The sequence below is a fragment of the Caretta caretta genome, chromosome 19 (genome assembly GCF_965140235.1).
Source record: "Caretta caretta isolate rCarCar2 chromosome 19, rCarCar1.hap1, whole genome shotgun sequence".
Classification (NCBI taxonomy): domain Eukaryota; kingdom Metazoa; phylum Chordata; order Testudines; family Cheloniidae; genus Caretta; species Caretta caretta.
This window is the reverse complement of record NC_134224.1, coordinates 6964959-6991135: the sequence shown is the minus strand read 5'-3', so window position 1 is coordinate 6991135 and position 26177 is coordinate 6964959. Positions and strand designations below refer to the sequence as shown.

General features: G+C 45.8%; 2 protein-coding genes and 1 long non-coding RNA gene across 5 annotated transcripts in view; 1 reads left to right on the top strand and 2 right to left on the bottom strand.

The window, feature by feature from the left end:
- Positions 1-16965, bottom strand: part of ZBTB8B (zinc finger and BTB domain containing 8B) — a 33105-nt gene extending 16140 nt beyond the window's left edge. The window contains exon 1 of one of the 3 annotated variants that reach the window (XM_075121322.1): positions 16838-16965. The gene's annotated coding sequence lies outside the window, so the exon portion shown is untranslated. Of the gene's footprint in view, positions 1-177; positions 314-16837 lie in introns of those variants that run through there. The other 2 variants (XM_048826196.2, XM_075121321.1) reach the window with 2 other exon arrangements.
- On the top strand, positions 15875-17386 carry LOC125624697 (oligodendrocyte transcription factor 3-like). Its single transcript, XM_048825854.2, has one exon. The coding sequence runs from the start codon at positions 16283-16285 to the stop codon at positions 16973-16975; it is 693 nt and encodes a 230-aa protein (XP_048681811.1). The 5' UTR covers positions 15875-16282; the 3' UTR covers positions 16976-17386.
- A 3302-nt stretch (positions 17387-20688) lies between these two features.
- Positions 20689-26175, bottom strand: LOC125624808 (uncharacterized). Its single transcript, XR_007353397.2, has 2 exons — positions 26103-26175; positions 20689-25265 (listed from the first exon to the last, which is right to left on the bottom strand). It is a non-coding gene; the product is annotated as an uncharacterized LOC125624808 (long non-coding RNA).
- Between the last annotated feature and the right edge of the window lie 2 nt (positions 26176-26177).

The following is a 26177-nucleotide window of genomic DNA, read 5'->3' as shown; positions in this document are numbered from 1 at the left end:
ACTGAGCCCTGCCGCCCCTCCCTGCGGGGGAAGGAGTGGGGCTGGGGCCCCCGGGCAGCCCCTCCCCCAGCTCTGTGCAGTGTGTGTGTGTGGGGGGGGGGGATTCATGCCGCTCAGCCCCCCGCCCCCAGCCACACCCCGAACCCGGGCTCGGCAGAAGCTTCGCCCCGCACCGACCTGCCCCGTCCCGTCCCCTCCTGAATGAAAATGGGGAACCTCCCGTCTCCCTCTCACCTTTACCCGGCCCCTCGCGCAGCGCTACCGAACCTGACGCACGCGCCGGGCCGGGCCCGCCTCCTCGCCGCACCTCCCGAGCCCAACCCACCAACCCCGCGGCGGGACAGGCCAAGAGGCGGTGCCTCCTTCCCAGCAAGGTAGGGTGCGCCCTTCCCGGCCACCCGCCTGCAGCCCCGCGGAGCATGCGCCCTTCGCCTCGGCCGCCTCCGGGCTTGGAGTGCCCTGCTGTGATTGTCGTCGCGGGGCAGGAGCCATGGAAAGGGACTACACATCCCAGCATGCACCGCGAGGGCCCGATCTCCTGGGCTGCTGGCTGGGGCTCCCGGGCGGTGCTGGGGGGTTCGCTGCAGAGGGATAGCTCAGTGGTTTGAGCATTGGCCTCCTAAACCCAGGATTGTGAGTTCAATCCTGGAGGGGGCCATTTAGGGATCGGGGGTGAAAATTGGGGATTGGTCCTGCTTTGAGCAGGGGGTTGGACTGGGTGACCTCCTGCGGTCCCTTCTGACCCTGATATTCTATGATTTCATGGAGGTGTTGCCCGAGGAGGGCTGGGCTCTCAGTGTGGGATGGGGTGAAGGCATTTAAGATCAGTATCGTTTGGGGAGTGGCCTCAGCCTCCCTGGTGTGACTACCACCTCTCCTTTCATCCCCAGGGAGCCTAAAGCATGTCACACATTTAATAGGATACGCACAGACTGTGCGTCCCGATGCACCAAACCTGGCTAAATGTCACCGGCAAGAAAATGAAAGGAATAGTCGTATACACCGGAGTCGGGGATTTGAGAGTCCCGCTTCACGAAGCCACCAAATGTCAGTTGTTCCCTACACATACATCAATCCCCGTATAGGGCTGCCCCCTTTCTAATCACACAAAACTGAATACCCTTGCCCCTACCCTTCTCTGAGGGCTCGCCCCCACTCCCTCCATTTCCCCCGCCTCTTGCTTGCTCTCTCAGGTTCCACCTTGGGGTGCAGGCTCCTGGGTGGGGCCAGAAATGAGGGGTTCAGGCAGAGGTGGAAGTAGGCCGGTACAGCTACCGGCCTGTACTCAGCCAATGTTAAAGTGCTGCCGTGGCAGAGCTTTAACATCACTGCCCCTTTGCTCCCCCCATCCCCCATCTGTGGTGCAGCAGACCAAAGGCAGGCTCCCTGCCTGCCCTGACTCCTCGCTGCTCCTGGAAGCAGCCAGCATGTCCGGCCCCTAGGTGGAAGCGCGGCCAGGCAGCTTTGCGCAGTGTGTGCTGCCTACATCCTCAGGCAACGGTCCCACACTCCCACTGGCTGCGGTTCCCGGCCAGTGGGAGCTGTGGAGCCCGCACTCGGGGCGGGGGCAGCACACGGAGCTTTCCTGATCACACCTGTGCCTAGGGACTGCAGGGACATGCCGGCCACTTCCGGGAGCTGCGTGGAGCCCGGGCAGGCAAGGAGCCTGCCTTAGCCCCACTGCACCGCTGACCGGACTTTGAACAGCCCAGTCAGTGGTGCTGACTGGAGCCGCCAGAGTCCCTTTTTGACCGGGCGTTCCAGTCAAAAACCAGACGGCTGCCAACCCTACCCCCATATATAATCACTTTTCTCCTCACCATCAGTTTTCATACTTCCCTCAGTATATTATTTCTTTTTGTAGTCCACTCATTTTTTCTCCCTTTCGAATCTATACCTTCCTACAGTATTAGTCCTTTCCAAATTCCTCTTCCTACTCCCCACCCACTCCAGTAATCTTCCTTGCCAGACCTGATTTCTTGCTCCTGCCCCAGTCCCTTATTTCTCACACTTACCCCTCACATTTCCTCTCCACAGTCCCTCAGCTCTCTCTCTCTCTCCACCTTGCCTTTGCTATTTTACTTTATTTCCACCGTCCTGCATCTTCATCTACCCTTCAATTAATAACCAAGAGTTTTCTACACTCCTCATTTCCACTAAGCAGATAAATGAATTTATGAATTTGCTATAAGATGAATTGTGAACTCCCTTCACTGATAAGCAATGCGTAAACAGCATACCCTTCACAGAATACACACTGATCACTCAGCGATGAAGAAAATCTGTAGAATTCAGGGACTGTGCAAGAAAGAGGAGGAGAGCTAAGCCGGAGGGAAAAGGAAAATGAAGCAGGGTACAGATGCTCTTACATGGCATGTTTCCCAGTAAGAAATCACATCACTGTTTGCCACATAAGTTAATGTTGCTCAAATTCTCCTACGCGGCCTCCAAATCCCAGTGGAGAGAGCAGAAGCATGAAGCAGCAGGCAGGGAACCAATAGCAGAGCAGCAAGTGACCTAGCTCTGCTGCCATTTTCAGAGGGCAGTACAGGGAGACAAGGACATGCACATATTGTCTGAGATCACCAGGATTTCAGCAGTTATCTTCAAAAAGAACAGGCGTACTTGTGGCACCTTAGCGACTAACAAATTTATTTGAGCATTAAGCTTTAATGGGCTACAGCCCACTTCATCGGATGCATAGAATGGAATATATAGTAGGAAGATATATATATATACATACAGGGAACATGAAAAGGTGGTGTAAGAGGCTAATTAATTAAGATGAGCTATTATCAGCAGGAGAAAAAAACCTATTGTAGTGATAATCAAGATGGCCCATTTAGACAGTTGACAAGAAGGTGCAAGGATACTTAACAAAGGAAAATAGATTCAATATGGGTAATGACCCAGCCACTCCCAGTCTCTATTCAAACCCAAGTTAATGGTATCTAGTTTGCATATTAATTCAAGCTCAGCAGTTTCTCCTTGTAGTCTGTTTTTGAAGCTTTTCTGTTGCAAAATTGCCAGATTTTTTTTTAATAGCTCATCTTAATTAATTAGCCTCTTACTCCACCTTTTCATGTTCCCTGTATGCATGTATATATATCTTCTTACTATATGTTCCATTCTATGCATCCGATGAAGTCTTTCCAAATACAGCATCAGCATTCTTAACCCTTTCATTATTTACTTCTGCTACTTTTCAAATGTTTCCTTTACTACCAATCTGTTTGTTTATTTAGAAATACAATGGATTTTAATACAAAAAGTTTTATGAAAATAGAGCTTATAAAGGAGAAAGCTTTACTATTCAGTGATCCTATCTTGGGAAGTGTAAAATGTGCCATATCTTCATGTAGGCCAGATGAAAATTCATAAAATTGGTGGCAAAATAGTTGATCAGTGGAGCCAACTGAATCCACACAGCATAAATCTTAGGTCTATAATATTACAACAAAGCTGGATCCCTATTAATCTTCACGCTAGGCTAGGTACAGAATACCCATTGGCTAAAAAGAAGTCTACCAGCTCTCCTGGCCAGCCACATTGCTGCAAAATGCAGCTGACTAGAATTGTGGTCTCTAAAGTTGTTAGACACCAGATTTTCAGAGTTTGAGAGCCTCCTTGGTTTTACTGTGCTGTTAATCTGAATTCCATAAAAGCACACTCACTGCCGTCAAACTAGTCGGCCTTTCTTCTGACCCAGGAGGCATTGTTTCTGAGTGTTCATTCAGGACAAATAGACTAGTTGTTTAAGAACTTCACATGGAAAATTCTTCTCTGAAAAATCATACAATTATCCTGGAAGTCTGATAATGGGATGGGAGATTGTTGTCCTAAAAGGTTTTGGAGCACTCACGAACCAATCTGAGGGCAAATGTTAATTTGTTTATATATGGAATAGCTTCTGTCATACTTAAATTCTTCCCTACTTACAGAATCATTCTAAGTCTAATACAAAATGTTTGGATTCTCTCCTCCCTCTTCTATATTAACTATCTTGCTAGTACCCACTGTGTCTATTCTAATGCTGATGTGCTCTGCCTGTCTCTAGTCTAGATGATTATTCTTCCTGGTGCTCTATGTGTTAGTTATTAACAGTCATTCCCTCCCAGCGTGGCAGAGTGGTACATTAACTAGCGTGGTTTAGAACTATAATGGAAAAGAACATCGAAACTTTCTCTCTTGTGAAAATCTACATGCTGCCCCCTGCAATTAGAATGAATCAGTCTGTGACCTTCTATGACCTCTTTATAACCTTTCAACTCCACCTGCTAATAAGTCATTATTGACTTAAATTTATTTTAATATTCCCAACAATATATGATCACGTATAACTGCTTTGGAAACTGTTATCATCTCCAAATTCTAACTATTTAGTAGTGTTTTGTAATATAAAATAAACATATTTTCTAACACTACAATATAAAAGCTTTAATTCCATCAAGGAGCTTTGATTCAAATATTTTTGTTATTTATTATGTCTTTAGGAATCCTCAGTGAAACTACAGCCTCTACACGCTTTACATTCCATTCTATTAAAAATACATTAATTGGTATATTTTGGTTTTGCAGTAAGAGTTACTAAGAGAGTCTGGAGGAAAAATAATAAGTGAGTTTATTAAGAGGGATACATATATTTGTACAAGCAGGCAGGAGATAATTTTACTTGTTTCTAATAGCATAGAAACTCTACCCTTCCTCCCCCCAAGGCTCTCCACCAGGCTATCACATTACTAACATTACACCAAAAAGAAAAGGAGTACTTGTGGCACCTTAGAGACTAACCAATTTATTTGAGCATGAGCTTTCGTGAGCTACAGCTCACTTCATCAGATTACACCATCAGATTAAACTTTCACTGGCTGATTATACCTCTAGAGAACACAATTTCTATCAGCTTAACACTCTTGGTGTTGGTGCAATCACTGAAATATATTTTAACATTTCAAAAGCTCCCCTGGATTTATGAAAGATGGGTTCACTCATGCAGTAGGAAACCTTTTTACACTTTACTAATTACAAGCCCAAGCAACATATACTATAGATCCATGCTAGCAACAAAGGTGAAAGATACTTGCACATGCTTTGAAGAAAGTATGCATCATTTTATTTTGATCTTGTCAGATCTCACAAGCAAAAGTATGTTTAGGGCTGGTCAGTATTTGGATGGGAGATTTACAAGGAAAACCCAGCCATGGTGTTCCAAGAAACAGACATAGTGTTTCAGTAAGTGGCACTCTTTGCACTTAAGGTTCAGTTCTACATTCTTTGTGCAACCTTAACTCCAGAGAGAGCAATGCAGGATCAAGCACTGAGTCAATACGGAATGAAACCTTTATCCTGGTGCTAGTGGGTACTACATTGTGGGAACTGCCTTATTTCAGATGAGAAGCAAAACTGAGTTCCTGACTGTGTATGGTTATGAAACTTATTATTTATTATTAAAATTCCATTGCATTTTTGCAAGAGAAGAGGTGTTAAGCACAGTTGTCCTCATCAAATATAAGTTTGGGGGTCATATCCTCAGTTGGTGCCAATTTACATAACTCCATTGAAGCCAGTGGAGATGTGACAAGTTACATCAGTTGATGATCTTGTCCTGGATCTCTACTGCACAATTTTACTACTTAAATCTCCCTACAATATTATTTGGATAGTGTTCTTCACTTGCTGTCCTAAGTTGTCAGGTAGTAGTGCTCTGCGCTGTTAAACAGCTGCCAAGTTCCACTCCAAAAGTGACTGCATTCATTGATGGGTGAAGTGATCCCTATGTCATTTGATTTTTAAAAAGCTTTGGGATTCTTCAGGATGAAAAGCATTTTCTATACACCAGATATTATTTTATTCCTTTTCCTTTTCTGCAGTATATATTTTAAAAATAGTTGAAAATCATAAAACCATCATCAAGATTTTCAACAATCCACCACAGATGCTCTTTTCTATTCTTTTTAAACACTGCTTTGTGTTAGGCAAGGGCAAAAGTCTCTGATTCTCAGAATCAGTCATTGTTAACAACCAGTTTTGCCTAACTCATGCACTAACAAGCTCTTTATTAAATGCCATTCATGATCAATTTCTGGGGAGTCAGAGCTTAATTATATGGAGATTCATACTGCCTGTCTCCAGAAATTAGCTTCAGTATTTACAGGTCTGCTTCAGTCAGTAATTGGGGCTGTCTCTGCAGAAACATTCTCTGCTTGATACCAATTGCAGCCCATTATTTTCTGTCTTTTAATTGCATTTCTGGAGTCTTGCTTATCCAGGATGGATTCCACTTCGTCTGCAGTGTTTCGTCTGCCCAGCAGTGAACCTGCGCAGTTTAGTGGTGGAGTTTCTAGGTTTTCTTTTTGCCAAATCATCATTACTGCCCTTCCCTTCATTTTTAAAATTGTCTAAACTCAGTTAGGGACTTGATCCTGCTCCATTAAAATCAACAGGATTTTTTCTGTTGACTTGAAAGGGAGCAGGATCATGCCCAGGGTAGCAAATTCTTTTAAATCAATGTAGCTCAGCTAGCAAGGGACACTATGGAAGAACTACTGCCCCTGATCTGTTTCTGCCACTCCCAAACTGCATCTTTCTGTCCTGGAGCTTAGGGTATGTCTACACAGGAAATGGCGGTGTGATTGTAGCACAGTGAGTATACCTGCACTAGCTTTAATCTACCTAATGTGGGTAACAATAGTAGTGAAGCCCTGGTGGCCCTGGCTTCAGCATGGGCCAGCTGCCCCAATATAGGCCTGTGGGGGATGTTCTCAGGTTGCTAGTCTGCACTTAATTCTTTGCTGGGAGGTGGGTTACCTTCGCTAGTACTGTTACCTGTGCTAGCTAGATTATATGGAATGCTACCAGTGCTGCAATCACACCTTCATTTGCTGCAGAGAGGTATCTTCTAATGCTCAGTTGCATGGCAGTGGTGCCATGATAGGAGGACAGAATAATTTCTTGAATAACAGAATCGACCTGTAAATTAGCAAAATAAAGCAAACAATGAAGAATGATTATGCAGAATGAGGCAGTCATGGATGCCTGGGCCAGAGTATAAACAGAGTAATTTTTGCACGGGGTAGCGAAGGGATACATCCTTTATAAGGAGCGCTCTTGGTTTTGACCACATTACATGCATTTTAAATACGGGGGAGTCCAAAGGCAAAACATTGCTCTTCAGGAGTGCACTAAAGTCCTCCGGCAGAATGATCATGAGATGATGTCAGACATTTTAAGGATGCCTCATTCATGGATATCAGAAGTTGATGTGTCTCCAAAATCAGTTAAAATATATCTTTCCTCATCAGATCCATTTATCTGAGGCTAACTTTTCCCTAGCTCTGAATCTGAGCCTCCCTTGGCTAAGTGCAGTAAAGTGTTACAAGGGAGAGGAAAGAAGAGGTTTGCAAAGTGAGAAACTGAGCCCCACAGAAATGCTGATTTTATAGGCAAGCCATGAGGCCACTTAAAATGGAAAGGCTATTTTATTGCAAAACAGTAATAAGGATGTATGACAATAAACGGGGGGTTCTTTTCCCCACAAAACAGGTAGGAATTGCCCTAACAAAAGATAATTGTGGTGGGCCAGTTGGTTAAAGAATTCTTAATCTATTTCTTGCCTCAGAGCCTCCCTGTGTTGGCAGGAAAAGTGACACCCGCCCCTTCTCCAGCCATTACATGCCTCTGGCTGGAGTTCCTTTGCGAGAGTTACCCTGTTCTCCTGGTTGTGTTTGATTTAAAAGAAAGGGTATATGCCAGAAGGGGACACACAGCAGGGAGTCGTATGTCTTCATTCAGCCATTCAGCTTTGACAGTAGCCAGCCAGTTTACAGCAGCAGCCATCTGGGAATACAAGGCCTTTGTTAGCCTGATACAGCCATATAAGAGCTCATTAACTACTTCATCCACAGTTTGGCTAGTTTTAAGGAATTTCTCCTTTTTGTTTCCTTTTGTGAATTTCCCTCTTCAGTCCTCATTCCCAGTGAACTGGGAGCCACTGGGGTATCTGGTTCCATTTCCCCAAATGGGGAGGGCACTATGGTTGTCAGGTTGTTAATTAGAGAGGCCAGGTGAGTGACCAAGTGTCCTTTATTGGACTAACTTCTGTTGTTGAAAGAGACACGCTTTCCAGCTTCACAGCCCTCTTCTTTGGTTGTTAACTGGCAGCCTGACTCAGAATACCCATGCAATGTTTAACCTCTTCCCTTGTCAGCAAAACTCGCATGTGAAGCCCAGTCTGTGAACAACTTGGAAATTTCGATGTTTACTCCAGCATGTAACAGATTGGGTTAGGTCCCAGGCAGGATTTAGTGAAAAAAGAGATTATTTTGGAAGCATTTCATTTGGCTTGTTTTGTAGAAATGAAAGGGTTGTTCCTTCACACTGCTACAGAATACAAAGTGTGACAGGGTCGGGCCAGATGGCTGTACGAGAGTAATAAAAGGCAGATATATTAGCCCCAGGCTAAGTAGGTCCCTTTTCCCTGGGTAAGGAACAGGGAAGTTTCCAGAACAATCAGGAACCTTCTGGAGACAATTAAGACAGGCTGATTAGAACACCTGCAGCCAATCAATTAAGGCAGGCTAATCAGGGCACCTGGGTTTTAAAAAGGAGCTCCCTTCAGTTTGTGGTGTGCGTGTGTGTGTGGGAGCTGGGAGCAAGAGGCACTAGGAGCTGAGAGTGAGAACGCGGACTGTTGGAGGACTGAGATGTACAAGCATTATCAGACACCAGGAGGAAGGTCCAATGGTGAGGATAAAGAAGGTGTTGGGAGGAGGCCATGGGGAAGCAGCCCAGGGAGTTGTACTTGTCGTACAGCTGTTCCAGGAGCCGCTCTAGACAGATGCATTCCACAGGGCCCTGGGCTGGAGTAGAGGGCGGGCCCGGGTGCCCCCCAAATCCTCCCAACTCCTGGTCAGACACAGGAGGAGTCGACCTGGACTGTGGGTTCAGACAAACGGCCAAGCTGAGGGCTGCCGTGAAGCTCCAAGGCGAGCAAATCCGCCAATAAGTGCAAGACCCACCAAGGTAGAGCAGGAACTTTGTCACAATAGTCTCGGAGGAGGATCTTCTGGAGAACAGCAGAGATGCCAAGCCAGCAACATGGACAGCACGATTCTTTTGGCACATGTTCAGTAACATTCAGTTCAGTAACATTCTTCCCTCCTCAGAGATCCCAAAACAACCAGAAATGAGCTGGCATTCTGAGTCCTGTTCCTAGGGGAATCATGTCCACATCACAGAACCACCATCACAATTGCTCTCCGTAACCATTATTGTTAGGTTTGGCAGAGTGGCCAAGAACTGAATGGGGATGGAAACTAAACTAGTATCTTATTCAGACCCCAGAGTTGAGCTCTGCAGGTCAAAGTTGAGGGATATTGATGTGGCTACATGAGGAAGATTGCACGGCTGCTGCCCTTGCTGCGCCAGTTCTGTGGACAGAGAAATTAAGTCTCCTGAAGTCTCTGACACCTTTCACAGATACTAGACTTGCTCAAATGAACTCAAAGAAGGAAATTGGTACTGTTCTAAAAAAAGAAAAGGGAAGCAACTCTAATGGCCCAGTGCTCATTCCCTTATGTTTTGCCACTGTTCCTCTGGAAGCCAGAGTGAAACTTCCAGGCACTGAAAACAGAACAATTTGAGCTGTGGTTTCCTCAGCTGTGGAATTCATTGCCACAAGAGATCAGAATGAGCCCTCACTTGACTCATTTCATAGCACAATGAAAAACCCACCTTTTCACACAAGTCTTCCTGTAATAATAAGGGCTGAAGAACAATCTGTTGTCACTTTTTTATGGATAGATGAAGATTTATACCAGCCATCTCTAAGCTACAGGGGCTGAATCAAGGGTGAATGTGTGGCAGACATTTATTGTAATTGTTAATTTTGTATTTACATCTCAATACCAGGGGGAAGGATCAACTGCAGGGCAGCAAGAGTAAAAGAATGAGGGTTGAAATAATATAATAGGTTAGTTTCTGCCTTTTAGTCCCTGACACTGCAACATCCACAGTCCACTCAAGTCTTGGTTAATTAGATTCTGAGATAGTTTGGAGAGTACAATCAAAAGTGCTCATCTACCTGACTTGAGTGGATGTTACAATTCGTTACCTCTCTGTTCAAAGGGAGTCAAGGGAAAATTCCAGATTGTGTCTGGAGTAAATTCACCTAATTTAATTCTAGCAGAGAACATAGTTCTTCTACACACAGTCCTCAAGGGTAATGCCAGCTCCAACTCTGTTGAGTACGTCTTAAGGCACAGGGTCTCAAAGCTAACAGGCACTTGCAATTGGAAATACAACGGTTAGTATGTTAGGAATCAGAGAATCATAGGACTGGAAGGGACCTGGAGAGTTCTTCTAGTCCAGTCCCCTGCACTCAAGGCAGGACTAAGCTGAAATCATATAATAGGTTAGTTTCTGTCTTATAGTCACAGACCCTGCAACATCCAGAGTCCTCTCATTCTTGTTTCATTAGATTCTGAGATCTTTGAGGGTTGAAATCATATAATAGGTTAGCTTCTGCCTTTTAGAAAGCAGGGGTTTGGAGTGGTTCTGTTCTGTAGATGGGAGCTCTGAGGCTTCCCACCATTTTCCCATTTTTATGCCCAGTTCTTCCCAAAAGGTCCTAATATTGCTGTTGGACAATGAGAACAGGCCAATAATCCCTCAGATCCTATCAGAGGAGCTATGTTATAGAATTAGACAAGGCTTATTCTCCTACACTTGGAAAGTTCACTTTCAGCTAAATATAATATAATTAGACAAGTCTCCAGAATTGTTTTAATGTATTTTGGAGGGGATATTTTATCTCCTCTGTGGCTCCATTCCACTCTTCTCCAGAGCTGGGATTTCATATTGCCTGGAATCTCTTGTCTGAGTATTTCTGCAACACCAGGAGGATCTCTCAGAGCTGTAGGCTTAATGCAGCATACACTGACTGTTTCTGGACAACTTTGTGCACCCTACAGTTGCTAGAGTTAATTGTTTAACAAAAGTATGGTTGACCACCAACACACCATGTTTGTACAGGGATGACCTTAGGTCACTGATATGCAGAGGATGATGGGCATAGCATGACCAATGACAAAGGACAGATGTCAGAACCAAGATCCTTAACTCACAGATGTGTTGATTTCATTGTGCACAGGTTGCTAGGACAAGTGTGATCAAGTGATGCTAATGAGCTGAAAGGAAAGACGACTTCAAGCACAAGAACACTCATGAAAGAATGAGGCCAGAGAGGAAGGAGTTTGACAGCATATATCCAGGGCAGTTTGGAGAGCTTACTCTGGAGCAATAACTCAGCTCCCTTTGTCAAAGGCCACATGAAGCAAAACACTTTTCACATTATGGGCCTGGTTCAGCAACTTCTAATTATGCAGAATAGTTCTTACTTATGCAAGTATTTCAATTGCCTGTAAGACTAGTCAACATGAATAAGGAGTGCAGAATTAGACCCTCTATTCTGACTTTCTCCTTATATCAGCACCACAGAACTGACTTACATTCTTCATCTATGGAAGCTAAGGCCCCTCAACGGAATTAATTCATTAAAGATATAATTGGGGAGAAAGGCTTCACTTTAAATATTTTACAGACTAAATTTCCTTCTTTTCAATTATCTATTTTCAAAATGTAACAAATAGCTCCAATGATAATTCCTGATTGTTTTATATTTATTGAAAAACAGCACTTAATAAATACAGGTATATCTAAGTTGGTTTTCTATAAGAAGTATAACTAGAAAGCATCCTCAAAGCTATGCATTAGAAGTCTAAAAGGTATCTAAGAACTGAATAGCTCTGGGTTTTAGAAGTGGTGTATAGAGCTTTGCATTCATTATGTCACTGGTTCACATATAGCCTGGGTCAGTAGTGATTTCAAGTTATCATTGAATTGCTATCCCGTGACCTGTATGAAACGAGTTAGTGGCTTCAGTCCAGTTACGAGTGGACAGCTGTCCACATCACAAAAATTACCACCACATTTATTCTGATTGGCCCTCTTGCTGGAAGTCTCATCTGAAAAGTAAGGATTTAATGGGCCATGGAGGGCTCATAAACTAATTAAAGGGATACTACCCAATTAATATACACTCCAATATCACATCAGCCAGTTCCCCTGCACTCATGAGCTTTCCTTTCATTTTGATCTGTTCTATCAGCTTTTCTTGGGATCTTTACCTGGGAGTGAAGGATGGATTTGAAATACATTTTGAATTACCAGTGTAGGCTTTTGGTACATCCAGCTTTCAGAATCTTTGCTTTATTTCTTTGTTACTTGTCTGACTTTGTTTTGTTTTTTATACCTTAATTAGGCTTGTATATCACTCCATATTACACATGCCCACAAAGCAGCTGTGTGAAATACAGCCTGGGCTTTCAGAATCCCCACCTCTAAACCAAGTTTAGTCATTACAAATCAAAATGAAAGGGGGAAATAAAACCTTTGGAAGGAGAGAAATTCAGCTTCTAAATAACCATGAAATTTGTCTTTATACATTAATGACTGCTTCCAAGAGGGCCAATAAAGTCTTTTGTCAGCAGCCCAAAAGTGCAAAGATCTTTGATGTGTATTTGTGTAGGTCATGTGTTTAAATGGGACACCCAGAAATTCTGTGCTGGCAAAATTCTTCCTCATGGACTTTGCAAGAATAAAATTAAAATCTGTGGTCCTGTTTTATCTTTGGGGTCACACAACTGAAGTGAATTGAATTACATCAGGGATGAATTTGGCCCATTTTGTTTTAGGTTTAGGAAGGATCTAAGCTTAGGGTGTTCAAAGTGAGACTCAGGAACAAGCTAATCTCTGGTTTATCATTGACAATCCTATGACTTTACTAGTCCTGACTGAACTCAGAAGAAAAGCTTGATATAAACAGAGCTATATAGGATTAAAAGTTTCTAGCTACCTTGCTCAGTCAAAGCTTCACGCAAGATGGGCCTCTAAATCTGTGTTGTTTTGTTTTTTAATGGACAATGTTTAGATAGTTTACTTTCTGTGTAATATGTCCTCTGCCAATAAACTAAAATCTTCCAAATGATTCCTAAAGGGGAGTTGTAAGAGCCTGGAAGTGCAGAGATGCTTAGGAAAGGGTAAAACTGGCCCCTGGCCCCTGTCTGTTATTCACGTCATATATGGGTCACACTTTGTAGTATGATCCCATTTATATATGGTTTACAAAGGGTTAATAAATGATTAATGGATGTTATAAGCACATTGCAAACATGAGTGGAATGTTTTATACATGGTTATAAGCACATCAATAAAGGTATTAGAGATTGTTTTAAACCATGGTTATTAGTAACTTATTGATGTGTTGAACACTCTAATAATTGATTAATGATCTATTAAAACATCTGTGAACTATTTATTAACTCTTTTTTAAAATGGAACCTCAATATAAAATATGACCCAGATATGCTTACGGTACTAACAAGAAGATTTTATTGTCTTCGGCCCTCCAGAGCCAGTATCCTGTTGCTGCCAAAGAACAAGATGAATTCTGGTCTCCTTCCTGCGACATCAGCCAAAGTGGTAGGTGAATTCTTATTACAGAATCATTATTGCTGGTTCCACTTGAAGATGATGTTCGAAGCCAAAGGAGCCCGGACTGGTTTTCAGAGACCAGGAACACTTTAAGTTACGGGAACTAGTAAGATTTGTTGTTGACTTGTCAAGTAATTGAATTTAATCCAGTGGGTCCTTGACAGGAAATAAATAATGGGGCACAAAGTTGCCATTGCTTTTGCCATCACTTTTGTGGCCATAACTACATTTATTATTCATTCATCTGAATTAATTGATGTAGAAGGTGCTGCTTTGAAACCCTGGAGACTGAAGTCCTCTATTAATTCACAGAAGAGGTTTAACCCTGTGCAAACTTCCCCTCATGGCCCTGCTAATGGGCCACAACCTAGAAGGACCACTTCAAGGGGTAGAAGGGATTTCAGTCTCCATTGCCATTCATTCCTTGATTGTTCTACTGAGGCTGCCAACTAAGATATGGATTAGTGCCAGATACTGTGGACATTTTTGTGATGTGGACACACCTGTTCACTAAGAACTGAACTGACAACCTGAACTGAACCTCCTTTCACACAGGTCCCCAATTGCTTTCCAAACTCTGATGTTGACCTAAGAGTAAAAGCAGGTTTTCTCTTGTAAAATGTTTGTAAGATTTTTTTTTTCTTCACAAAACTCAAAACCTATTGAACTTGACAAAGTGAACTGTTCAGCAGAGGAAAGGCAGCCAAATGGTCTAGTGGAAGGAACATGGGTTCTAGTCCTGGTTCTGCTGTCTGATCTTGGGTAAGCCTCTGTGCCTATTTCCCATCCTACTCTGTCTTGTAAGCATTTTGGGACTCTTTCTGTGAACGTACAGTGCCTAGCACAATGGGGCCTCTAGGTGATACTTTTCAGAGTAGCAGCCATGTTAGTTTGTACTCGCAAAAAGAACGGGAGGACTTGTGGCACCTTAGAGACTAACACATTTATTTGAGCATAAGCTTTCATGAGCTACAGCTCACTTCATCAAGCTCACGAAAGCTTATGCTCAAATAAATTTGTTAGTCTCTAAGGTGCCACAAGTCCTCCTGTTCTTTTTAGGTGATACTGTAATTTAAATAATAACGAGAAGGGGGTTGGGAGGGGAGAGGTGTCTGTTATAACACACATCTACTTCATGTGGGTGGTTTATTCTTTCCAAAGCGATACAAACGTTATGAGATTCCCTTGCTTTTCCAGAAGAGATTGAGACCCATCTTTCCTGTCCCTTTTCTATATTGCATGGAGGGACTCCAACAAACCCACTGATGGGTGAATTATTTTCCCTTCACTGCAAGCTCAATAAGAAAATAGAGTGTACCCCAGTGATGTATTCTTGTACATTTCAACAGCAGGACAGATACTGCTGCATTCTACCGCCTCAGCCAAGGGGAGTGAGAGTAGATAGCATGAATGTGAAACTGTCACAACAAACCAGTTTTTGCAGTGTTGTAGCTCTGTTGGTCCCAGAGACAAGGTGGGTGAGGTAGTATCATTTATCAGAACAATTTCTGCTGGTAAAAGAGACCCGCTTTTGATCTACACAGAGCTTGTCTTTAGGTCTGGGAAAGGAAATCAGAGTGTCACAGGTAAATACAAGGTGGACCAGGTTGTTAAGCGATTGTTACCTTCCCATTGCATTTGGCCTGGTCTCTTGCAATATGTATTAACTTCATATGCTTAACAATCTGTTCCACCTTGTATTTAGTTGTGATACTGCTTATCTTTCACAGGCCGGAAGCAGAGCTCTCTAGCTCTATGTAGCTTGAAAGCTTGTCTCTTTTGCCAACAGAAGTTGCTCCAATAAAAGATATCAGCTCACACACCTTGTCTCTTTTATAACAAATGAGGACACCACGGGGCAGTGTGACAGACCCAGTTGCAGGATGCCTTCTCTTTCCTGACCCTGGCACAGCCATCCTCTTCAGGAGCAGCCTTATCCTCTTTGGGGTGAAGAAATGTGCAGTTTAGAGGAAACCATGATGATCCCTAGCTTTGCTTTCCCAGCAAACAGTGGGCCAGGTCCCCAGCTGGGGCAAAGTGCCCTACCTCCCTGAAGTCAATGGGACTGCACCCACCCTCTGAGGCTCTGGCTCATGTTTCAGGACCAAGATACCCTCGTCCTATGCCCACCATGCCTTCCCCAGACACTTTGTGAGCTCTCAATCTGCCCCTTGCCCTATCCCTGCTCCCCTTGACACAAGCATTTTCTGGACCTTCCAGGCCCTGATGCAGAGACTCTGGGCCAAATCCCGCTGTGGCCCACTGTGTCCATGGGTGGAGGGGAACGTGTGTGTGTGAGCGAGCCAGGGGTTTCGCAGGGTCCATACAGCCGGAGGAGGACAACGGGCAGAGATCTCGCTGCAGCTGGTCGCGTTCTGCCCGGCTGCATGCTCCGGGCTGATCAGACCCCTCCGCCGCAGAGAGTCGAGCAGCCACGGGTGGCGACTGGGGAAAGTGGCGGCCCGGTAGCCGCATTAGGGGAAGAATCTCTTTGGTGATTGGGCGCCATTGTTCCCTTTGTGACGGGGGCTGTATAAATAACCGGCCCTGCGGGGAGCCCGCTACACTCGCCCAGCCAACGAGGGGGACGGGGGGCGGCGGGGAAGTTTGTCTCCGACCCAGTGCACCCGGGCCCCTTGTGACTGCGCCGGGCAGCAGCTGCCCCAGCAGCGGGGAGCCCCACCCCGGAGCCGCTGGCGGGGGGGAAGCAGGTGGCACGTCTGGCTGCTCCATGGATTCCGATGTGGCCTCCACATCCAGCCGAGCATCGTCCCCAGAGCTGGAGGAAGCCGGCAGCCCCGAGCTCCCGCCCAGCCGAGTGTTCGAAGCCCTCTGCCGGGAGCCAGGGGCTCCCCAGCGGCGGCCCGGGGAGCCCAGCCCCAGCGGCCCGGCCGGGGGGAAGCCCCGGGCCAGCCGGCAGGAGCAGTCGGGCGAGCAGCAGCGGCTCAAGGTGAACAGCCGCGAGCGCCGGCGGATGCACGACCTGAACCAGGCGCTGGACGGGCTGCGGGAGGTGATGCCCTACTCGCAGGGGCCGGCGGTGCGCAAGCTCTCCAAGATCGCCACCTTGCTGCTGGCCCGCAACTACATCCTCACGCTGAGCAGCTCCCTGCAGGAGATGAGGCGGCTGCTGAGCGAGCTCCACGCCGGGCCCCGCAGCCACCCGCTCCCCCAGGCCCGCCCCATGCACCCCGCCGCCGGGGCGCAGAGCCTGCCCCCCGCCGCCTGCTCCCTGGCAGCCGCAGCGGGGTACCCGGGCTGCCGACCGGCTCCGCAAGAGACTCACCGCACGGCAGCGGGGCCCCTGGGCCCCTTTTACAGACACTACTCCGGCTTGCCCTGCCTCTGCTCCGTGTGCCAGGCCGCACCCCAGGAGCTGCCAAGGACGGCCGCCGCCCCGTCCTGCCTCCGGGCAAGCAAGTAACGCCGGAGGCTTACCCTGGCCGCAGAGACCCAACGCCAAGGCGTTAATAGGGTCAGCGCCGCAGAACGGGCACCGCTCTGACAAGGAGAGTCCTTGGGCTGGGGGGGGGGGGGGGGGATGGGATAGCGCTATCGGTGCCCTTCCATTTACAAACCTCGCCAGTCTCCTCCTGATCGTGTAACTGACACTTATCCCCTCAAGACTCTGCGACACGCTCTGTATCCAAACCTGCAGGCAGCCGGAACCCTAGGACAGTTCCCAAGGCTGGTGAGAGAAGAGCTTGACTGAGGTGGCCATTCAGCTGTGACACGTAGCTTTGCCTTTCTTCAGTAAATGCAACGTACCAGTGATGCAACGTACCTGGAATTTTCATTTTTACTGATAATAAATATAGTCATCTTAGTCAATGGATTTGGCAAACCGGTCTCCTATTTTGAAAGTTCCTTAAGAGTTTCATTTGGGCTGGGAGAACTTAGAGAAAATGTTTCAGAGAGAGAGAGAGAAGAATGGGGGGGGGGGAGGGAGGGATAGGCTAGGCTAGGAGAGAAAAAGAGCTGAAGGGTTTGGAAGAAAGTGAAACCAATTAGCCCAAGTTTCCCATATAGAAGCCTTGGGAATTTATATTAGATTTCATTTAAACAGTCCTGAAGGTTCTCCTAAATGCTTTAACTCCATGATTGCTTATAACAGCTGTTAAAATAAACCTAAGATCCAATACAGGGCAAATGAATCTGACAGATATCCAAGCACCTCCGCTCCCACTTTAGCTAATCTTGAAGAATTACTACTTGTTGATAATTTTGTATTGTTTATATTTCATTGTAAATATGCCATGCAAAGAACAGATTCCCTGCCAAGAAGAGTTTCCATTCCAAGGTGCATTTTTTCAAGCACTCAGACAAACTCAAATTATTTCAGGTTTAGGGAACTTCACAAAAAACAGGGGAGCTACAGTTTGGTGGGTTTTGGCTCACAGTTACACTGTGAAAGGTAGACTGTTTCTTGACTATTAAGGGATTTCCCACAGTCTTTCAAACGCTTCTTGTTTCCTGATGCTTATCTTTCTTATCTTATCTTATGATGCTTATCTTTCAGGTCAAGTCCTTTGATGTGCTAGCACTATATACATCTGTGTCCCATGCATGAAGAGTTCTGTTCTGTAACCCAGGGAGCAAGCAATTGCTGTGTCATAGGGCTACACAGTTAGGGCTGGGTCCAAGGGTACGGACCTGGGGCAGTAGGTATTTTGGAGCTCAGACTTAGTATCTGAACTTTTATTGTGGCAGGACAGGTGGTCAGATGCCTCACTGATGGGGCCCATACAGTACCTAGATAGACAGAAAAGGAGTACTTGTGGCACCTTAGAGACTAACCAATTTATTTGAGCATGAGCTTTCGTGAGCTACAGCTCACTTCATCAGAATCCATGATGTGATGATTTATACCTTCTGGCTACAAGCATTTAAATAGTAAATATTTGTATCATTTTCAAAAACTTTAGTGGGCAGAAGTACTGATCTACTTTTACAATACACCTGACAAGTTCAGAAGAAGATTTCAGATCAGGTTTGCAGCTAGCAGCCACGCTGGAAACACATTAGGGCTAGTCAACACGTAAGACTTATACCAGCATAGCCATAATGGTGAGGAGTGTGATTTTTTTTAACAGTAAAGCTATGACAGGATAGTGTAGATGCCGTTATACCAGCATAAAAGTCCTTTTGTCAGTATAGTTTATGTCTCTTGGGCAACTGGTATAAATTATGCCGGCAGAAGCATATGCCGGTATAAACAGTGTCTATACTATGTGGGTTTGCCAATATAGCTATACTGATATAGCTATCCCAGCAAACTTTTCTAGGATGCCTAAGGCCTCCAAATCCACAGCCCAAACTCAGGGCACTGTAACTATGGGAATTTTAGGAGTGGCATAAATCTGAAGCAGTGTCCATTAAACACGGATACTCAGCTACAGGTCTGGAGAGGTTTCCAGTTTCTCCGAGGCGCTGTAGAATTACGGATCTCCTATCAATCAAAGGGGTCAATATAAGATGTCTCCTGAAAATGCATTTAAGCTTCTTAGGAATTGGAGAAGAAAGGGTTAAGTTATTTAAAAAAAAACCTGTCAACCTTCCTTCACAGGGTAACTATTTTCTTGATAAAAATGGCTTTGCTGCTGGAAAGGCCCTTGGAATTACCTGACAGAATATCTCATTGAGATCTGCTCAGCTTCACTTTGTGACCCTCTAATCATCTCCGGAAATGCTCACAATACACCCTGATGATTCAATGCTAACTACTATCCATGCATCACATAATCATCTGTTATATTTCTGTAGCACCTTTCATCCTGAAGACTCCCAAACCACTTTACAAAAATATATAAACTATACAGACATTGCACCCACCTCTGAAATTCAGCCATCTCTGGGGTAGAACAAGCAAGGTGTTTAACGCTGAACAGGGGCTCTACATGACAGATTCAAGCAGGAAGCGCAGGAGACAGCCATGTGAAGTTACAGGGGGATTCAGGGAAGCAGTCAGTAATTGCTTGATCTGGAATTTGACCAGGGTACTGGGATTAAACACTCCTACTCTTGCAGAAACGGGATTACAGGATGGCAGTTTTACATCTCATCTGAAAGACAGTCCCGCCAGCAGTGCCCTTGATGCTGTTCTGGGCCATTGGTTTAATACTAACTCAAAGGAAACAATGCTTCCCATTGAATCACCAGCACCAAATCCTGCAAACCTAGATAGTCCTCACTATTACATACTACTGTAATAAACATCATACTACTTACCTAGGCCAACCCTGCATAGCATGAGATCTGACATATCCTAACATAAAATGGCCATTAAGCCTTTTCTCACTTGCTGTCTCCCTTCATATATCACTGAAGAGATAGTGATTTTAAAATACTGCTGCATTCTACGCTAATAATCCAAATCACCACGCTTCACACTAGTGTTTTGGGCCACTACTGTACAATACTGCTCTACTGTTATTGCAGGAGGGGTCTCCATGGAGTACAGAGAAGGGAGAAGCCTGAAATTAAGGCAGAATTTGAACACTGTGGGGACATTTCTGATTTAACACATTTTTGGAAACGCGCAAGTGTCTGGGTAGGAATGGGCTGGGAGGAAATATACTGGTGTTCAAATCACTCCCAGCAAATATATACAATACTATGTAAATCTTTATTTTCTTCTTGTTTTGCAGCCATTTCCAATGCCCTTAGAGTCCATGATAGTTTTCCCACTCAAATGCTAAGAGCCAAGAGGGTGTCTTAACATATGCTTTAGAACAGGGAACCCTCGGTTTGATGGGTTTTCCCTGACTTTCATTGTGGTGTGCAGCTATTCATCATTTTACTCTGGCTTCCCTACCCCACCGTTATCTCTGGTGCTTAGTTTGTCTGATCCATGAGGATATGAGTGTCTTCCTTAGAAGCCCAAACAGATACCACACACTGCATCTGAGAAGGAGTAATGTCAGGGTGATCTCTGTAGCTAGCCTCCTTCTCCTCTAGATAGCACAATCCTATGATATTGTCACCAGATTCCAATTCATTGGGTGGAGCACAAGTTTCCCAAACCCATCCCCAAGTCTGGGGAGAAGGTCAGATGCCAACATCTCATCTAGGCTTCTTGATGAGATTTTTCATATTGTATTTGCTCCTGCTGTGTCATGGAGAAAAATACACTAGTCAAAGGCTCCAAAAGTTTATTTCCTTATTTTTAATGTACTGAAGATGATCGGTGCTGAGCTGTCAGCTACAACATAAGCAGCAACTGAGCAGGCTTCCTTCATGCGGTTCTTCATACTGTCCAAATAATGTGCTTTGACTCTGCAATGGAAGGAGTACCAAGAGAGGCGAAATGGTATTTTTCTTCATGGCCCATTCAATTCTTGTCCCTGAGAATGACAACAAGGGCTCTTCATTTGGGGGCGTGGTAACTAATGAAGAGGACAGAGCAATCTGGATCAGTTGATAAACGGGGCGCAAGCAATGTATGTTTAATTAGGTTAAATATAAAGGTATACATCTAGGAGCAAAGAATGTAGGTCACAGATACACAGTGCAGGACTCTATCCTGGGAAGCAGTGATTCTGAAAATGATTTGCGGGGGAAGGGAAATCATGGTGAACAGGAGATCTCAGTGTGATGCAGTGGCCAAATGGGTTCACATTGTAAAGAGAGTGGTCACTTTGGATGGGCTATTACCAGCAGGAGAGTGAGTTTGTGTGGGGAGAGGCGGAGGGTGAGAAAACCTGGATTTGTGCTGGAAATGGCCCAACTTGATTATCATACACATTGTAAGGAGAGTGGTCACTTTAGATAAGCTATTACCAGCAGGAGAGTGGGGTGGGAGGAGGTATTGTTTCATGGTCTCTGTGTATATAATGTCTTCTGCAGTTTCCACAGTATGCATCCGATGAAGTGAGCTGTAGCTCACGAAAGCTTATGCTCAAATAAATTGGTTAGTCTCTAAGGTACCACAAGTACTCCTTTTCTTTTTGCAAATGGGTTAATGACATCCTTAGATGCATAAACAGGAATCTCAAGTAGGAAGAGAGAGGTTACTTTACCTGTGTGTTTGGCACTGGTGCAACCATCGCAGAAATATTATGTCCAGCTGTTCTAGTGTCCACAAATCAAGAAGGATGATGATATTGGTTCAGAGAGGAGCCACAAGGATGATTAAAGGATTAGAAAACCTGTCTTCTAAAGATGAATACATTGAGCTCCTTGAGTTTATTTTAACAAAGAGAAGGTTAAGGAGTGACTTGATCACAGTCTATAAATACCTACAGGGGGAACAAGTATGTGATAATGGACTCTTCAATCTAGCAGAAAAAGGCATAATATGACCCAATAGCTGGAAGTTGAAGTTAGACAAATTCAGACTGGAAATAAGACATACATTTTTAACAGTGAGGGTAACTAACCATTGGAACAATTTATCAAGGGTTGTGATGGATTCTCCATCACTGGCAATTTTTAAAACAAGATTGGATGTTTTTTCTAAAAGACCTGATCTAGGAACTATTCTGGGACTGTTCTATGGTTGTGTTGTACAGGAGCTCACACTCAGTGATCAGAAAGGTCCCTTCTGGCCTTGGAATCTCTGAATCAATCTCTGTGGTGGTCGTGAGCACATGTCCACTAGCAATGGTTCTGAGACCCAATTCATTCTGGCATAGATCCACCGAACAGCCAACAGCTGATAATAACTCAGTAACTATTGACATATACTGTCTTCAGACAGCATCCTAGAAGAGGAAAGGCTTCCTAGCCAATTAGCTATCTCCTGAGCCAGCCAGCCACCCAAACCCAGAATTGGATTATTGGTTGTTTAAGTGCCAAATTGTTCAATGCTATACAGGACACAAGAATAAAAACAGTCCCAACCCCAGAGAGCCTCTGGGGTTTCTTCTACCTTGGCCAAGATATAGAAGTTATAGCAAAAAAGCATATCTTAATTACTATTAATTTTATCTTTACTTCAGATTCTTCAGGTCACTGCCATATTCCTGAGCTCAGGACCTGATTTGCATAAAAAAAATCTAGCTCATGCTGGAATAGCTGGTTTTGAGAACGGACCAAACTTCATGCATTGATTACAGAGACTTCAGCTTTAAATCAATGGTCGGGGGGTGGGAAGGAAAGAGAAAAACCTGCTAATGATGAACTGGGGACAATGGTTATTTGCAGGGCTCATGTATCATACAAGCAACAACTGTTTCCAAAAAGGCTTCATTTTTATTAACGAGCCCTAGGCCAGCCAAGGGACTGATGTCTCCAGAACAAAAGCTGTTAAAAGGGAAATTTATGGACTGGTTTTGATAGTGTGCACATGGACGCCTGCCTCCTTTTGTAAACCATGGCTCTTTAATAAATCACATGAGTGAGCCTGAAAAGCAAAAGCCAAGGGTGGCAGCTGGGAGGGATGGCCTAAAGGCCCCTTTGCGGACTCAGCAATTCAGATGTCACCTGGTTCCTTTGCATCTCCTAGTCACTTCTCCAGAATCATCTCATGAGAGAAGAAAAACAAGGAGACATGATCCCCAAGCATAGCAAGGTTCTGCGATAAACATGCTCAGTTTTTACAGTAAAATGAACCCTCAGTCCTCACCAACTTTGGGATCTGGATGGGGAGAGACTAAAGCAGGAATGACTTAATAACTTGCATGATAAAGAGCATGACCCCTGGGAATCTGCCAGCATCTAATAGCACCACATGGTCTTTGAAACACAAACATTGTGCAATTCAACATTTCCCCAAATGTCCAGTGAACTAGTCCCCATCCCCTCCTAAATTCACCCAGATGGGCAAAGGATGAAATCACTAGTTAATCAGCAGTGTAAAAATTAAGCACAATTCCTGACATGCAGGCACATGGCAGTCTCTTGTTGGGATAATGAGAGTCACTGACCCATGAGAAGCTGTCACTCAGCTAGTAATCTGAAGCAGATGGCGTGAATTCATTGGCCATTTAATAGCCAACCATGTCTCCTGTTCTGCATGAGGCATTCCCTCTGGAGTGGGGTGTGTGTATATGGACAGAGAGGGAGCACAGAAACGTGAACATGTTCTCCTCTGTTACCAGCACAGGACAGCCTTGCTCCTTGTGCATCATCCCACTACTTGAAATCAGCTGGGACATATTACTAGCAGTCCCCAGGTCTGAATTCCTTGGCAGGGGCTGGAGGAAGGGCCTTATCAGTGGGGTGAGGGTAGCCTTGGCTCTGGAATCCAATTACTCCATTGGTTTGACAGAGCCAATTTGTTGACCTGGAGGGTGTGTTGCAAGATTTACCTGTTTGCTCAGGCTTACCCTGGCTCAGTTGAGTTCCTTTGCAAGTTGGGGGGAGGAAGGAATTCTTTCCTAAACTGACTTTGCTTAGTTTTGTTCTCTTATTTGTGGTGTTGCAAGGCAGTTGTAAATGCAGCCAGCAATTGTGACAGGCACACAGAACTGAGTTAGTAACCTTGCCTCTGTGTGTGTAAACTGGTGTCTATGAAGGAGCAGCTGGTGATGAGCGTATATGGTATGTAGGGGCATTTTGCAGTTTGCTCTGTAGATTCCTCCTTCCTCTTTGCTGCCTTTCTAGTGCCAGGACAGTGCGTGAAAAAGAGAACCCAGTGGAGATGCTCTATTTGAAGTATCCTTTTCTCTTCTTGAGAAAACCTGGGGTACTGTTTTACAACATCTGAGGGGAGGGTAAGATGCATCCTGTCTTCATATCTTGCAGAGGAGGGTTTTCTCCCCCCAGCAAAATATGACCATAATTCTTCCATTTTATGCTACCTCTGAGACTGTTCCATCTTGGGACACAAAGTTAAAAGACTTGCTACCAACCCATGCAGGCTACTGAGGCTGAACTCAACAAAGTACGTATGAATGTGAGAATGCATTGGACAGGTGTGCCAAGGTGATGAGAGCACAGCAATGGGGCTTTCTGGACACAGTGACCACAGAGCCATTTCCACTGGGCACAATATCAACGCAACCAGAGAATAACCAGTAAGTCAGAGCAAAATTGGTAGGAGTCCAATCACCATTGCAATAGAAATGTTTATGAAGCATCATCTGGGTCTCTCTTTTCTCTCTCTCATTCCTAGCCGAAGATCAAAAAGTACAGGATGCAAAAAATTCACTCCTAAGCTGAAACCAAAAGCCAGTCCTGAGACCATGAAGACCGCAACTCCTGCGCTCAGCACTTCAGGATCAGACATCCGGCCCTTCATGAGGATGCACCAAATAGGAGTATTTAGTGAATCAAACATTTTGTGGGTGCTGGGAGGTTTGTCTTCATCACAGCCTTGCTGTCGGAGGGGGGGGTGGTTTTTCCATGGCTTTCTTTTCGCTCATGGCTGCGCTTCTGAGCTAATTATGAGGACCACAGCTGTGCTCTTGCTGACACAGAAGCGCGGCCACTGAAGTTGTTCCCCTGAGGGAAGATGGGACATGAGGTTTGCCTGCAGCAAAGAAAGAGAGTAGAAAGCCGTACAGTGGAAACGGTGCACGCATCACCACCAACATCCTAACTACCTCTGGCAAGCCCGCTCCCGTGGGGAAGCTCTTGCTGCTGGATTCCTTGTTGATTTTGGCAGCTTGCTGCTGTAGCTGGGATCATAGCGGTCACCGCTCTGAGGAAGCGCGCTCAGCTGCGGCACTAGCTGCCCGGCACAGAGGAAGCTGCTGAAAGAAATCTCACGCACTGCCGGAGTCCCCGATGATGCTGTGACACATCAACTTCACTCTTCCAGTAATTATTTCCTATATAAAGTTATATTACTGTTAAGCAAACTAGAGAGATAAGGTGCGTGAGGGCTTGTCTTTTATTGGGCCAACTTCTGTTGGCGAGAGAGACCGGCTAACCAGCTTACGCGGCGGCAAAGAGCCCTGTGGCACCCTACAGACTAACAGACGCATCGGAGCAGGAGCTTTCCGGAGCGACTACCCGCTTCTTCAGCGGATTGTAGGAATACCTGAGCCCCTTCTGGCTAAGCGCAGAGGTAGGGGAGACAGGCTGGCACCGCCAGGTGGGGCAATTGACAGGCAGAAGCATGGTCCCGAGGTTAGGGGACGCAGCAGCCAGCCCCGGTGGGGGGTGGGTGGGGGGGATATTAACTGGGAGAGCAGAGAGGGAAAGGGGACCCAGCAAGACGGGAACCCAAGGGGACGGGATGACCCCCGGGGACGGCTTGAGAAACCAGGGAGCGGCCAAGGCAGCAGGCAGGGGACCCCCCTCCCCCGCCGGGTGGTGGGAATAAACCAGGCGACCCCCCCAGAAGCGGACCCGCGCGGGGTCCCGCAGCGGGGGGGGGGGGGTGGGCAGGGGCTCCCAGCAGCGCTGTGCGGGGGGGACCGGCCCGGGGAGCCCCAGGGGGGTGGGGAGGGAGGACCCCGGGGTAGCGCCCGGCGGGGGGGGGACGCCCCCCCCGGCCATAGGCGGGCGCTGGGGAGCGGAGGCCCCGCCTCCCTGGGGCGGCCGGGCGGGGGTCGCCGGGCCCCGGGCCCCCGCTCCCGGCGGGCGGGGCGCTAATATTGAGCGCGCGCGCGGAGCTGCCCGGCCGACGCTCGATCGCTCTCGACCCTCCGCAGCCACCGTACCCGTTACCGGCCCGAGCCCCGCGTGCACGAGGACGTGACGTTGCCGCTGGGCGGCGGCCCCCGCGTGACCCGCCC